The sequence below is a fragment of the Anarrhichthys ocellatus genome, unplaced genomic scaffold (assembly GCF_004355925.1).
Source record: "Anarrhichthys ocellatus isolate YVR2014 unplaced genomic scaffold, GSC_Weel_1.0 scaffold2, whole genome shotgun sequence".
Classification (NCBI taxonomy): domain Eukaryota; kingdom Metazoa; phylum Chordata; class Actinopteri; order Perciformes; family Anarhichadidae; genus Anarrhichthys; species Anarrhichthys ocellatus.
In genome coordinates, this window is record NW_022280032.1 from 13,439,764 (window position 1) to 13,456,316 (window position 16,553).

Here is a 16,553-nt window from a genome sequence, read left to right on the forward strand (position 1 = left end):
GCTTAAGCATTTCTATAAACACAGTATTACGTTATCAGTGGAGACTTTTGTGTAAACCTCAATTTATTTCTCAACCAGCTGTCAAAATGATGTGTTGGTCCACATAATTACCTGTGTCCATCTTTCCATCCTGAGCAGCGGGTCCTTCTGGTATTACACTCTTCACTTGCAGGAACTCATCGGGCTCGTCACCTCCGATGATTGTGAATCCAAATCCCATGTTGCTCTTCTGCAGGGCTGTTGACAGGAAGTTCCCCTTCAGCTGGGTTGGGTCCCTCGTAAACAATGGCTTCTCTGAAGGGACAGAAGGTATCGAATTGTGATATTTTAGATATTCTTGATATCTAGAAACCATGCACATTTGTTCGGTCACATTATATTTGCTTGAAATTAAAGTTTGCCATGAACTTTTCAGTGCTGAATGAACCTATTGTACATTGTTTCTGAACACAAAAGCAGCAATAAAGACACATTTGCCTTAATTCCTGATTAGATGACTCATCGAAGAGGTGCAGTCTCACTCAGATGAAGCCGTACATTATGTGCTGGTCTAGTACGTCCTCATACTCAGACTAGACCACTACGGGCCTCAGGGCGAGCATGTTCTCTGTCCCCCGCACTGCCAGCAATCTCCATTCGACCCTGTACATTGTCACATTGTGCATCTGCCCCTTCAAATACTCATGAAACTGCCCGTTCTATGAGAGATGCGTTAGGAAAATGATGGAAGAAAATGTACAATGTTCAATATAAACAATCTGTACAACAGGGAGGATATACAATAAATAAAATGTATCAGCATCCATGTTTTAGGGGCCCTTGATGGCCAGAAGATGAAGGCCATTTGCCTGCGTGTCTTTCCGGCAGTCTTTGCATTTTCATTTTTTTTTTTTGCAATCTGTAAGTGTGACAACATGTTTTGAGTTAAGTACTGCACATACTCTAGTATTCAAAGTGTACCTCTGTATATAGTGGGTAGTGGTAGAGCAGAGAGTCCCTGGCTCTGCATCTGCCTCTGTTGCTCCAGGCGTCTCTTGGCTTCCAGGACTGGGTTCTCAAACTGAGTCCTTCGATTGATATGACTGAAATTACAACGCATCATTACAAAAAGGGGAAAAGGGATCATTCAACGCGCCAAGCCAGAAATACCAATACCACAATGTAATTCTGCATTCAGATTTTTACCAACGTTAAGAGGTATTTTCAACGAAATGCACTTGAGAACAAAAAGTGTTCTTTCAGAACACTGGTGCCTTTCAGTGTGTTAAATGATTGACGCATTGAAACTCCATTGAGTAGTATTTTTGAGTCACGTTGAGTCAAATGACTCCCTGCTAAGAGAAAGGGTTGCTAGTCCTGCTAATCCCACTGAGAATCAGCAGTCCAGCGCTACAGCTCTCTGTCCAATAATAGCTGCTTTCAGCTCATTGTTTTCATGCATACTGTGACAATATGAGTCCCTTTAGCTCTAAACATCTACACATTTAAGATGGTTGGTAGCTGCTCTAGCTCACAAAAGCCATGTGCAAGATATCTGGTCAACACAGATTGCAGCAAACCCAAACTAAAGTTCTGGTGAAGTGTTATAAACACAAAGTTTTCAAGAGTTAAATCTAGAGATAAAATGCCTGTGAATATTCAACAGCTGGAAGTGATTTTAGGCAAGTGTGTTTGCTAACATGATCGCCATAATATCTTGATAAACTGATACAGTAAAGCAAGGACAACTGCGCTGACCTGGTCTATATGCTGCCTCAATCTGAACAACACTACAGGTTTAAATGTTGTGGTGGGTCCAGATAGTGAAAACTCTAACTACTAAATTTACTTTGGGCTAGTTTGAAATATAGCAATACATAAAAGCTTATGATTTTTTTTGTCTTGATTTTAAAATGTTATTCCAAAGTAATTTGTAAATGTTGTAAGAAATGTAAATAATAAGTGGCAAGATTCCAAAACTATAACTGTTCTTTACTTTGTTAGCTTCAAATGCAGCTAAGTGAATGTACGTCCAAATTAAACAGCACTAAACCAATACAGTATGAGAGATCTCTTGATAGTCCATACAGAATTTCACTGTAAAATTTAAGTGAGCAGTAAGACATGAAAAATAAATGAGAATTAAGTCAATTATAATTCATAACGAGGCGTTGTAACCCATAGAAATGCATTTCCTGTTTTACTACAGAGAAGCCGAGTTAACCCAAGTCAGCAGAGAGACTTACTCTACGTAGTAGCTGCCGTAGATGGGATCATCTATCTTCTCCCAGCCATAGGGCAGCTCTGTAGAGTAGGGAGAAAACAGACGTGGGAAATGAAGCCAGTTTATGCTGAGAGCAGGAGAAGGAATGTCGACTAAATTGAACCACTGAAGGGAGACAACATGAATCTCAGGTCTCACAGCTAGACGCTCCCAAAGCGCTCCTTTAATAGACAGACAACACTTCGATCTGTAGAGGTGGCTTCTTCATGGAGACACAAACCACAACACAGGCATCAACACAGAGCAGGGCAGGAGTAAAAGAACATTTCAATCGTTTGACACATCTCATTCTGCCTTATCTTTCTCTCAGTCTTCTCTTTTTGTCGTGTGCATGAATCATTTCAATTCAATTTTCAATTCAATGGATTTTGTATGTCCCAAAATCACAAATCACAAATTTGCCTGAGGGCTTAACAATCTGTATACATGCCCTTTAAGGCCCAATACCTCCTTCACCATACTACTTTGTGTCCCCTTTTCTCTTTTCTTTTCCCCACCCACTCGTTTTCGCCTTGGATGGCTTCCATGGCTGTCGTGTTAATTGTCTCCTCCTCTCACTCCTCTGGATCTCTGTTCCCTCCTCACTTCATCCATCCCTTTGCCGATTTAGCTTTCGTCTCTCCATCATAAAAGATCTGGGTCAAGGCAATGCAAAAATGCCAGCACTCTATGCCCTATTCTTCTACCTACTCACTGACACGTACATACCATATACACTGCACTATAATGAGCTCTCTCTGTCGTATACAAAATTCAGGTTGTTTCGGTTTTCAGCTTTAAATTTCAGTTTTAAATGTGTTATCACTAAGACATTAGGAACACAAGGGGATTGACCTTGCACTATGAGGCTCTAACTTACATACAAAAATATACTTCATTAAATTCATGACTATATCCATGAATGGCCTTTTTTCACAGGGAAATAAAGCAAACTCGATGAGAGTGGAAGAATACTAGTGTCAAAAGATGACATGTATACAGAAAGACACAAGAGCTGACAACCTTGATGGTAGAAAAGGAGGTTTAGGTGAGGATAATAAAAATAGTGAGAGAGAATAGGGTGTGTGAAAGGATGTGTTGGGCATTGAATTTGTATGGAAAGGTGTGTGAATGTGTAGGCAGGTGGAGTGGGGAGTTTAGGGTGTTTAGGGTGTGATGCTTCCGTTTCTAACCTCCGGCTGGCCCAAGGCAATGCCATAACTGATGGCAACACTATAGGGCTAGGCATCAAACCTCAATATTAACCCAAATAGGTTTATAGTGGTGATTATCAAAAGTACCAAGTGTTTCCATTAAATGCCTGGCCAAATTTATAATCTTGTTTGACCTTTTTTTTACACAGTTTTGTGAGGTACTTCCTGATTTAAATCAAAATTATTATCAAAAGAAAGATCTAATTTGGTTCTACTTACAGGGAAAATAAGAACATACTTGAGACAAACTACCATTCACGCCATATATTTAAGTGAATATTTACTTGGCATGAGAAATTATCCCTATGAAAACTGATTTGTCATATTTGTAAATTACAGACCAGTAAAAGAAACCATTTCCAGCATGTTTATATTTCTCCAAGAAAAGTATTGAAAATATGTGCCAAACGTATTGAACTAGCAAAAGCATAGAAACACCTGACATTTTCACTCACACACACACACACACACACACACACACACACACACACACACACGCACGCACGCACACACACACACACACACACCCTCAGCTCTATTATTTTTACAATAATTTGGTGTGCGTGACAATGAGACCGTGGCATCATTCCCTCACGCTGTAATGCAATTACCAACAGATTTGTGATCTTGATATCAATAATCCATGTGCGAATGTGTGTGTCCTGACTGCTGAGCATGCTGACTGTGCAGCCCAAGGTGAAAGGGTTGCATGCTGCAATTATCTGTGGTCTGCTTTACTGTTTGCTCAAACCACCTGCACTGCACTGCCATTACCTCAGAAGACCCTTCTCCTCCTCGAGGCATTAAAGTCGGATGGATTCACACTTCAAACCACCTTAATTTCCCTCCCACTGTCCATGAGCCACCTTAAATGTCGGCCTAACTCGTCCACTACTCGGTTGCCCACCTCCTAAAGTGAAAGGGAGACAGTTTCCATGGAAACCACCAGTGGAAGTCTTTTTTTTTTTTTTTTCTCGCCTGAGCTGAGGGCTCTGTCTTGTCTCTATTTCCTGCTGCTAGAGAGTGTTTGTGTGTGTGTGTGTGTGTGTGTGTGTGTGTGTGTGTATTAGATAGCTGAACTGTGTTTGCATGTCTGAATGAGTGTAACCGTCATCAACTTTGACACTAAATCAAACACCTCGTCATGCGTCTGTATATCATATGAGCACCGAGGGGCTTGCTTGCGTGTTTGGTTGCTTGTTTGTGTGTATGTGTATTGGTGCCTCCCTAGACATGAAGTCTAATTGTGATTCCTCTGCATTAGATGACTCATCTACCCTCTCACACAAAGTCTCTCTGACCAACAGGCAGCCAGGAACAGATTCAATGAACTCATCCGACTCACAAAACTCACAACTCAAAAAACGTCTGACAAAAAATGTATAAATCTGAATTCGTACTGAAACTAATGATTATTTCATTAGTTTACAAGTCCTTTTCTCAATGAATTGATAAATCATTTCATCTAAAAAACGTCAGAAAATAGTTTTGAAAAGCCATTGACGTAATGTTGGACCAATAGTCCAAACCTCATATATATTTATTTCTGTTATCATAGAAGACTCAGAAAACCAACACACATTCACTGGAGACACTGGAGCACATGCATCTTTGGCATCTTTGCCTTATCGTAGACATAGAGTCTACAGCCATGCTACTGGCTATATGAAGCTGTGCTAAATGCTAATATGGTCACGATGACAATGCTAATATGTTTATCATCTTCGTATCTTAGTTCATCATGTCAGTATGCTAATATTTGCTAATAAGCACCAACACATAGTTTAGCTGAGGCTGATGACGATGTTATTCATTTTGAGAGTATTTGGTCATAAACCAACATTAAGATTTTGACCTGATGATTGGTGCTGGATGAAAAGACGTCACCAAACCACCTTTGAATTTTTATGTTGATTGACTAATTAACATATCGACTAATCGTTGCAGCTCAAACTATGACTGCAACAATAACAATGTGTCAGCTTTGAATCTAAATCTACAAAACATAGATAAGAAATAAAAAAGAACAATCCAGACAGAAACGAAGAGAAAGAGCGACCGGAAACATGAGAGTAAAGGGGTGTTAAGAAATACAGACCTAGACACAGCTCTGGCCCAAACATGAGTGAGTGTAATAACAGTGATGTAACTCAGAGGTAACATTTTAGTACGAGTCCATCACTGTCAGTGGATGCATGGGCTTCAACTCTGCTCATATGCAAACCTCTCTCCATCACCATTCGTCTCTTTCCTGCTCTTTTCAGGGCTCATCATCATTACTTCCTCCAACTCCATCATTTCTTTTCTTTTTAGTCAAATTTCTTAAGTCTCTATTCTATATCTAGATATATATTTTTGTCCATCGGTTAAAGACGAAGTTTTGACATGGAATTCCTGCCTCTAGATAAGCATGAGCAGCATATTTTCGTCAACAGCACTGAGATTACTTTGAAACCGGCATTGGGTGTGCATATCAAAGGCAGAATTGAAACCAACACTTGCTGTGATGTGAAGCTTGTCCCACTCTGTTCTTGCCTCTTCTGAGTGAGAGAGGAGATGTCTGCTTGTGTTACGTAACAAAAGACTTGCCTGACAAAAAGACTGCAAGGCGAACCAGATCTGTGGTGACAAGCCTTTGAACTCTGCGAGTCAACCTCAGCATAAAGACACAACACAATGCACACAAAAGTTGCACATTTGCGGAAAACACATCAACACAGTCAAGCTTCTCTTTAAATGTACCCAAAAGTGAGGGGAAAGGGAATAGTCAATGAGGATGCTTAAGAAAAGTGGAGCAAAAAGACCAGACATGCAGGAGATGGAAGCAACCGAAAGGGAATAACAAGAGGGAAGATGCAAAAACGGCATTGCTGAAATATTGTTAGTATGTCTGCTTCTTGCCTGAGGCTGTGCGACTCTGGAAAATCCTCCAGGCATATGGGCAGTTAAAAGAGCGCCACCTCTTCCTGCTGTTCCCTCCCCACACTTATTTCTTATTTACTCTCCTTGCAGAATCTGACATCCTTGCTTCCATGCATATTTAATCATTCAAAAACTACATGTCCATTAACGTGGGCAAAAATGGGAAATTGCCTTTAAATTGTCACTTGGTGCACAGCAAGCATGCAGAAGGTGCAAACATCTGAGCAGCCCATAAGAAAGAGCTACAGGACACCGGTGTGCTCATTAAAGAAAATAATAACAGGATGAGTAATGTAGAGCAGCATGCTGGATGAAACTACTGTATATCCTCCTGTCATGCTGAGCTGTTTATACTGAAAAAGAATAATTCCTGGAAACTAAAACTGTTTCTGGAAGGTGTAAATTCAAAGGTGCTGTGAGAGCATGTGATGATGTGTCATCCAGGACCCATACAAACGTTCTGCTAACATCTTTTAATGCAAAATCCTCTGCCAGTGGTGATCGCTTAAGCTTCCTTTAACCACTGCTTCCCCAAAGATAGGAGGAGGCTTCACACAGTAGAAAAACTGGACAAAAAGAAAGAAAGAAAGAATGAAAGACAGACAGAAAGACAGACAGACAGAAAGACAGACAGACAGAAAGAGGGGGAAATTATGGATATTTTGGCCCCTTTCACAAACATGGCTGAAGCTACTTCCTTTCCCTCTCCCTCTCAGGGCACAGATCTGCAAAGTTAATTTAATATGGTCAATCTCACACTACAAGTGTTGTCATTGACATATCTCATTTTTGTCAGACAAGAAGACTAGACTTGGGACTCAAAATACTAACTGGCTACTTTCTACAGACAGCCTACAACTTACAGGTTCTGTTCAGAAAACCTAATTCACAATACATAAACATTTGTAATAATGCAAATATAATCAAACCTTGGAACATAACCGGACTCTACGATATGTCACATGGTTCACTCTATAAGCCTAGACAGCGATGGTGACTATATATTTGATCAACCCTTGATGTATAAATATCTGTAAAAGGTTCTCAATTGTCATTTTTGATTGGTTATGAGGCGATAGTTTTAAAACCTATAAACACAGAATTGATCACTGACAGAAACAGCAGCATGTTGTTGTATTAAAACACAAAATAAGTGATCACAGAGCATCGCAGACAGTTGGCGTCTAAACCGGCGTTGGTGAAAACCGATCTTTGCTCTGCCAGGACAAAGCTGAAGCACGTCAGCCATGTTTGTGAAAAGGGTTTGTGAATTGAAAACAGTAGTGCGTGCGTGTGTGTGTGTGTGTGTGTGTGTGTGTGTGTGTAGAGAGTGAGAACCAGTTTGTACAGAGCTGAGCGGTGTTATTAGAATTCCAGTCACAGTTAGGCCTTTTACTGGGCAAAGGGAGAGAGTGAGAGACCGAGAAAGTGGGAGAAAAAAAGAGAGAGGGGAGGAAAATTGAGAGGCAGAGAGAGAGAGGAAGACGTGAGGCGAAGGAGTGCAGGGGAGAACGGAGGAGGGAGAAAATTGAAGAGATGGAGAACAGAGGAAAGGTAGAGAAGGTATTGATTCAATACCTCTGGTGAATCACATCACAACCTAATTCGCTGAACGAAGGTTGTGACAGCAGCAGGGATGTAAGTTCATCTCATTGTTATATATCTGATCCCAGTGAACCACAGGAACTGCATTTTATTATGTTTGACCTCAGTGCTGGATATTCATTGTATGAAACCACCGTTCTTAATCTTAGCCTCAGAAACAACTGAACACACCTTTGCATCCCATGATTTAAAACAAACCTTAAAAGACAGTTGACACGCTGAACTGCATTTTATTGTCAACAACTTCAACGAAAAGACCAAAACAATCAATTGATCCTACATGCAAGTACTGCGTGCATATCCTACGCCTGACATAGCTTACTCCCGTGTGCCAGAGACTACCCTTGTTGTCCAAAAACTATTAAAAACACATAAATGAGTCACTGAGTCCCACGTACATCCCCTTCTTGCTCGCTGATGCAAGTGGGACCATGTTAGATATAGCCACGAGCCCGATAAATCTGAGGGATGATGAACAGCTTAGAAAAGAATAAAAACAACCTCTGCCACACAAAATAGCATTTTTGTTTTCAGAATACTGTTTCTGTAATCTTTGTTTTTGAGATTCACCTCATCAGACCTCTAAATCTGTGAGAGGAAAATCGCTCTTTGGTTCATCAGTTGCTCATGGGCAGACGAAAGGAGAGAACTTAAGTAGACACTGCTTGTTTCCAAGTGGTCACATACACGCGGGAAGTTTACTCGCGGGATCATTTGTGTTTATTCGCGTAATTCGAGCTAGACGCGCCAGAGACGAGAGGTGGTTTATCTCCATGGAGCCATTTATTTCCTCCGCCACCAACCATGGAAGAAATAACCACTGTTTCTGCTCTGTACTTGTTGTGGAAGTCCCAGATATCCCGGGAAACTAAACGGCACCTTGTCTGAGTTCATAACATCATCCGGGGGCGCTCAATGAATTTCATCGAGGTGTATTCACTGTATCTAGCAAGTCATATGTCAGCTGATTTACTACAGCTGTATGAACCCAAAATAGCCAATTTAGCTGTGATTTAAATGCAATAAACGGACAAAAAGGGATGCCGAAATAACTACAGAATGATGCCGATTTGTAAAAAGTTTGAATTCATGTATGGTTAGTTCTCTCCGTAAGATGACAAGCTAATTAAAATGCTTGCTTTCTCAATGAAGCTCGGAACCATTGGTGCAAGGCTTTGCTAACATTGTAGTCTCCATTTCTGATTCAACAATGGACGTCGGCTATCTTGAATACGAATTTCGTGTCACGTCATTCATGTCAGTTCCCCAAGATGCCTATAGTGAGCCAAAGTCTCCGCTGCTCAGCTGAATGGCAGAAGTCTCCCCAGTTTCTATGTCGGCGGTCCAAGCAGATGTCTCTCCGGTTCCTGCATCGGTGGTCCGAGCCGACGTCTCGCCAGTTCCTGCATTGACGATCCGGCCGACTCCAGCTCCACTGGCGTAGCGGCCGACTCATGTCCCTGTTCCCGCCGGGCCGCAGCTTCTCCCATTTCCAGCTGCCGCCGATCCACAATTCCAGGCCCCCTAGACCCAGTCTCCAGAGCCCCAGAGACCCAGGCCCCCAGAGACCCAGTCGCCAGAAGTCCAACCTCCAGAGGAACTTCGGCAACCTGGTCGTCCTCATGCTCGTCCTCCATCCGGAGCAACTCCGTCAGTGTCTTCGTCATCTGGAGCAACTCTGTCAGCCTGGTCATCCTGCCCGTCCCTTGTAACGGTTCTGCCCGTTTGGTCGCCCTCCAGAGGGGTTCTGCCTGTCTGAGGTTCTCTGCTTCACCCCTGTCCAGCCCCCCTGTCCTACAGCTCCCTAGCCACTTTGTTGGATCTTGGTTTTGATTTAGTTTGTTTCCTGATATATTTTGACATTCCCTGCCTCTTGTGTCCTGTGGTAGTTTGACTTCCTGTCTTTGTGGTTTTCCCTCCTTTTTTCTGTGATCACCAGTGTCGTATTAGTCGTCAGCCTTGCTCTGTTCCCTTGTGTTTCTTCCACCAATCAGCTTTCAGGGGTGCCCTCGTGTCTGCCCACCTGTGTCTTGTTGTCTGATTAGTTTCTGATGTATTTATAGTCCTGTCTTTTGTCTGCTGGTCATTGGTTCGTCTGCTATGTTTCTGCTAGTATCCCTTGAGCACATGTCCGATTTTAATGTTCATTTCACAACAACAAGTTTAAAAAGGTAGATTTGTCAAGTTTATTCTCTCTGGATATCAATATCAAAATGTGTGAGTACCCTTCCCAAAACCCGTGGAGAATGGTGGGACCGGCTGCAGACTAACAAACAAATCAAACAACAAGTATTTTGTGCTATTTTTCTTGAGGAGGGAAAACTCGGTGGAACAGACAAGAAGGTACACAGACAGCAGAAAATGCACTGATGACACACTCCCTCAAAAGATGAGCTTGACTCAGATGAACACAAACTTAAAGTTATAAAACAACAGAGCAAACAGGCAAGCAGGTCGTCGAGACTCACCGTCTTCTCTGCATTCTTCTGGTGGCTTTGCTTTCTTTGCAAGCCGAGGATCCAGCCACGATGTAGTTTTGGTGTTGTGACTGGCAATAAGGAGAGAAAAGGGGCAAACAGAGGTCAGAGAAAGACACGGTAAAAGGAAGAAATGAGTGCAAAATATCACTAATGATCCATTAAAGAGAAACAAGGGGATTTCTAAGGTAAAATGAATGGCAATGAATCTACTAACTAGCCCTCAGCCACAAATTAGTAAGGGTGAGAAAAAAGGGCAAAAGTTTGTATGGCTGTGTGTGTGTGTGTGCGTGTATATCCAGTATGTCTGATTAATAGCATTACGTTACATCAATTATTCAACACAGAGCCGGCCTTACGTATAGCAAGTAGGTGCACGTTGTGATAGAGATGCAACAATACTGATACTGATTGGATATCGGTCACTCAAAATGCTGGTTTGGTGACAATAGGCCAATAGGGTGTGGGATACCATCATTTAAATGTCTAAATGTATTTAGGTAGGATATTTTCTTATTACTCTATGAAGTAGACCTCCCCCTTCTCGGTGTAGGCCATCTCCCAGTTGTCAGGCAGAGGACCGAGCTCTTCCTCATCTAAGTCTGGAACTTTGGCGGGGGATTTAGAGGGAGATTTTGGGGCCTCCTCCTCTTCTTCGGTGGGGGGCTCGACAGAGGCTGGGGCCTGGCTGGACGTTTCTACAGCAACTTCCCCAGAGGCATCTGTGCTCTTGTCCTCATGTTCACTGGACTCTGTGGAGCAAATCACACACACACACACACGCGCACACACACACACACACACACACACACACACACACACACACACAGTTATGCTCACATGCTCTGTGCACACATGCAGTACACACTACACACGCATGAGTCAGAGCCAAGCCACTGCAGAGCTAAGAACCCCCAGGAGAGAGAGAGAGAGAGAGAGAGAGAGAGAGAGAGAGAGAGAGAGAGAGAGAGAGAGATGTGGTCTGAGGACAATGAGCATGAGGAGAAAACAACGTGGGGATGTCAGAAATTGAGAAAAAGGGACAGACAGAAACTTCAGGGGTCAGAGACTGTGTCAGATACACAAGGAAAGGTTTTAGAGTGACGAGAAAAGCTGGTGGCATCTAAGTCAGCGGATAGGGAGCATACGATAGTACCAAACTACATAATCCTATAATATTCCTACTGGGATTTTTAATACAAGTGCAACAGGAACAGAAAAATGACAAGAAACAAGCCATCATACAGAGGTCAAATTATTAACAAATTTGCCTATGACATCACAATTCTTTCAGAACAAATAAGAGAAGAAAGTCAATGTTCTTTCACAGTCATTATTGGGGCTTAGGGTCCATATCTTTATCCATGCCTACTAAAAATGGTCCCCAAGTCACACTGAGCTTTTCACCAGAGCCGGTTCTATAGTTCGTTTTTGGCTTGACCGCAGCAAAGCAGGGGCCATCCCTATAAATGTGAAAGTCTGTCACTGACTGAGTTACCCCAGTTAATTGAGTGTTGGAGTTTCCCCATTGGTCGTTGCTCTTTCAAAATGAATAGGAGTGACAGTGGTTTGATCCATATGTTATAAGACTAGTGTAGCTGTTTTAGGAATACTGTGTAGTGTGTGTGTGGAGAGAGAGAGAGAGAGAGAGAGAGAGAGATGGCGGATGCGCTCAGATCAAACAGGTGTTGGCGATCGGAGCAGAGAAGACATTAGTAGTAAAGTTGTCAAATTGTCATAAATGCACAGTAAAGAATTGACAAGATCAACATTTGAGGTTGTGCATACGTTAATAACTGTTATGTGATGCAACCTAAGTCTGGTCTGTTTAACAATGGAAACCAATGTCTGTCCACTGTGTATTAGCATGTGACTGAAATAGGACAAAAACACTTTAGATGTGTAATCCAGAACAATAAATTGTTGCAAATAGCATGATTTTGTTGTTGAATGTATATCGAAGTACGCTTTAAGAACAAACATTACTTGGACCACTAAAGAAAATTGCAGATGAACATTTAATATCCAAGAATTCACATAGCAGACACGACCGCTGACTTTCCCTGTAAAAAAATTGGCTTCAATTTAGCTCATTGATGATATAGGGTCAAGACATGTACTAGGCTTCAACCTAGTCTTGTTTTTACAGGTGAAGTGAGGAACTAATTTTGTGTAGACACCGTTCAAAACAGGCAGGCAGATAAGTCTTTTTTCTTCCCATTTTCCCATTCTTGACGCAAGTCTTTCATGTGGTATCAGCATTAAATTACAGACAGACGCTAGTGGAAGAAATATGACACGCTACAACAAACTGACAGACTACAAAGAGGGCTGGGGAAGGAGAAGGAAGAGGAGAGGACAGAGGGGACAGGACTACAGACACGAAGAAAAGCAAGAGAGGTCAGAAGGAAAAGGATGGTAGAGGATAGGAAGAGAGAGGGGAGAGTCGGATTATTAATAGAAACAAGGACAAAGGTCAATAGCGGGAGAGCAAAGACAGCAGGAGAAATGGGAGGACAGAGAGACGAGAGCTGAAGGCCAAATGAGACTGTGGACAGAGATGATAGTGGAGACATAAAGGTGCCCTTGTGCATTCTGATATAGAAGGTTATTGAGAACCTGTGCAGTTCATTAATAAAGAAGAAATAAAAAGGAAAGGTAACAATTGTTATGACAACTGACTTGTTTCTATGGTTTTACTCAATCACACCAGTGAGACAGCAATCAATAACCCAGGGGAGTTCAGGCCTTCCATTTCCCGTCACCTTAATATGATATTTTTAAATGTCACCACGGTCTCGACACTTGGGAAACGGACTGTGTTTGAATCCCACAGTACCTGGTGTGATGGCCACCCCATTGCCGTTAACAACCGGGCTCTCCTCTTCCTCCTCCTCGGGCGGCTCCAGGCTGGCACGCTGCTCCATGTTGCTGACTGACTGGTTCCTCTTCCTCTTGCCCTGGGCGCTGGGCCGGGCTCCGGGCAGCAGGGCCTCACTTACATTCAGAGGAGGTGCTGCGGGGGATGGCTCCGCTGGAGGTTTCGGTGTGCCGTAGAAGTTATCTGAGGGCAGAGGTGCACAGCAGCAATTGTGTTAGAGGCCACATGCACGACTAAGGAGGGATCTCAGGTGATGTAACACACACCGTCTGGGTAAATTATGACTTGGAACAGATGATTGCTTTTCAAAATGGAAGACGTAGCTGTCTCGACAGAGTGCAGCAGAGGTAACTTAACTGTGTGTTTGCCTCGGAACTAATCATTTCTAATAAATCCAATCAATTTTCCAGGCATCATATAGTTAACTTATCATCCAATCATGATTGCCGTCTGGGCCTAGTCCTTTAATGATTGTGAATAAACAGGAAAGACCTCACAGTCTTCTAAAACATAACATTTTAGAAAGGATATAAGATACAAACCGGGGACATCCACAATAGAGCAGTGACTCTTCATCCAGAATGGTTTGTATTTTTTAGAGTACCCTCCTCTTCATACATTTGAAGCAGACTACAGAATCTTTTAAAGCCTACAATATACGTATAACCAGACTTTCTAGTCTGCCTCACTTCAGGTTTCAATTTGCCATGTGTGTTGGGTCAGTCTAAATGTAAATATGGTTTAGAGTGGACCCAACAGGACATACTGTTTTGTGAACAACACATACTGCTAAGACTCGTGTAGCCTGTGTTCTTAAACATCGTTACATGTGGTTCATATAAAATCTCAGCACATAAGCAAGTTAGCAATACTAAGTGGTTTTTGTTGAATTTAAAGAAGAAAATTGATTCACACAGATTCCTCAAGTCTCTGATTCAGTCAAGAAGTGATTTGGGTTTAGTTATGATGGACAGATCCACATTGAGATACAGTACGATAGTCTCACTTTCCATCGCACTTTGCAGGGTTGAATAAAACTTTAGCACTGCTGCTATTTTAAATTAGCAGACAAACTAGTTTACTTTCTCTCAAAGTCCAAACCAGCTTTCTAACTCTTCCTAATTAAGCTAACTCTTCCTATACTACAACTGTTATGACATGGGCCAGTAGGTCCTGAGAAATGATATTACAGCGTTAGCGGGAAGTATAACGTATTAATTAGATGTGGGGTCTCAATAATACCTAATTGCATCCTCAACAGCAGACAGTGTCCATAATGGGAGGATTTTAGCTTCTCCGGAGGATAAAAAAAACTTAGTGAAGTCCTAAAGCACAAAAATGCATATTTCTAAATATAGATACAGCACTCTAAATATGTCTCCAAGGGCAGGTTTTTAAGATAAATCTATGTTTTGGAAACTAAGCAAACCCTTTCACTGTGCTTTCTCTGCTTAATGGTGCACAAAAACCTATTTTAGAACATAATGATAGCTGTGCACTCAGGCTAAAACTACAGTGTCATCGGAAAATATATGTCTCCGTATATATTTGTGTGCGATTTGTTTGTTTTTTTAAGTTTAAAGTGTTAGTCATAGTCATATTTACTACACATGCAGAGAGAAAAGCAACTGTCTTTGTTTTCTCCTTGTTAATATCCCACTTACATGACATAGAATATGATATTGTTTTATCTAGTTTTGAGTTTTGATTGAATACATAGCTTAGCAGGTAGAAACTGGACAAATTCATAATGAAATGGTAACTGCACAACCACCTGATCTGTTTAAATACAACCCGAGCTGCATCATTCTGTCCATGTAGGTGCAAGCAGCTCTGTTTGGAGGCGCAAGCACAAGAATAAAAGCAAAATAGCATTGGTCATTTTTCATTCCACACCAACTGTAAATATCTGAGAATGGCTTAAGTACAGTAACAGTACAATGAAGAGAAAATAACAAAACATTAAAGTCCTCGGGGTATCACTTGAGATGGGAACTGACTGACATTGAAGCTTCTGGGATTTCACTGCTGTATATATATATACAGTATATGACTTGGCACATTTATTTCCTTGTGATATTTACTCTTAAACCACAAAAAAAACTCTACTTTTTAAAAAATGTAATACTCTAACAAAATATATTTTGTGAATAAATGTTGAGTGAGAGGAAGATATGTCTTATTATATAATCCCTCAAAGTGGAGACGAGTGGGGGTTTCACAAAGATGAAATACAGAGAGGACAGGGGCAATGGGAGGAGAACAATAGCTGAGCAAAGAAGAGAGAAGGGGGCAGCAATAAAGATCAGCAGAAAAGAGTCCACAGACATTAGTTTACTTTCATCCAAGCAGGAGGCGGATGGATATTAGGAAGGGCTCTATCACAGCTACTTCCTCAATAAGTATGTCTACTTACACTGCTGGCCACCAAACAGAAGAATCCCATTGTAACAAAGCAAAAATGTGCAAACATGGGTGCATGTAAACAAAGAAACAAGTATGAAACGGCACAGGCAGCACCTGTGAAAGCTTAAGAAAGAGATGCTTTGCAGAACATGAAGCAAACTGAGATAAGTTTAGGCCAGAGTTCCTCCTTATGCACCACACCAGTTTTTAAAATGCAACGTTCCTCTGATCCTGAATGCATCCGGTTTTGCCTGAAGGTATCTTGGCTTTATGCACAGTTCAACATCCACCTTCAGCTGTGACTCACCTCACATCATCACATACGTAAGCTCTTATGTGTACCAAGCCCTGCACACACACACACACACACACACATTATTTTAACATGCATTAAAAAATGAGTTATTGCTCCTCCAATGCAGCAACCCAGAAAGAGACAGCTTCCTCCAGTGGGAATAAGTAAACTCTGCGTTAAGGAAAACATACACTCTAAACATGCAACACACACAATTATGAAAAGAACACGTAGAAAGAAACCACACACATGCACACGCATGCATTCACTGGCATCATTTGCGTGAGTGTGTTCAGCAGCACTTGCTCACAAAAATTGCTACCGGGCAAATGAACCAGCAAATTCCCCATCTGTAGATATATCCCTGACAGTGTAGCAAAGCAGATGCACTGACTTGACATGACTTGGAAATGGCAGTCTTCCAGATCTCTCTCTCTCTCTCTCTCTTACACACGCACACTCTCACACACACACACACACACACACACACACACACACACACACACACACA

At 41.8% G+C, this 16,553-nt stretch overlaps 1 protein-coding gene across 1 annotated transcript in view; it reads right to left on the reverse strand.

The window, feature by feature from the left end:
• Positions 1-16,553, reverse strand: part of LOC116389208 (membrane-associated guanylate kinase, WW and PDZ domain-containing protein 2-like) — a 45,422-nt gene that overhangs the window by 20,849 nt on the left and 8,020 nt on the right. The window contains exons 2-7 of the mRNA XM_031857717.1: positions 13,300-13,546; positions 10,981-11,212; positions 10,452-10,531; positions 2,226-2,283; positions 961-1,082; positions 112-294 (exon numbers count right to left, since the gene is read on the reverse strand). Of these exons, the coding sequence (XP_031713577.1) occupies positions 112-294; positions 961-1,082; positions 2,226-2,283; positions 10,452-10,531; positions 10,981-11,212; positions 13,300-13,546 (922 nt within the window). The remainder of the gene's footprint in view (positions 1-111; positions 295-960; positions 1,083-2,225; positions 2,284-10,451; positions 10,532-10,980; positions 11,213-13,299; positions 13,547-16,553) is intronic.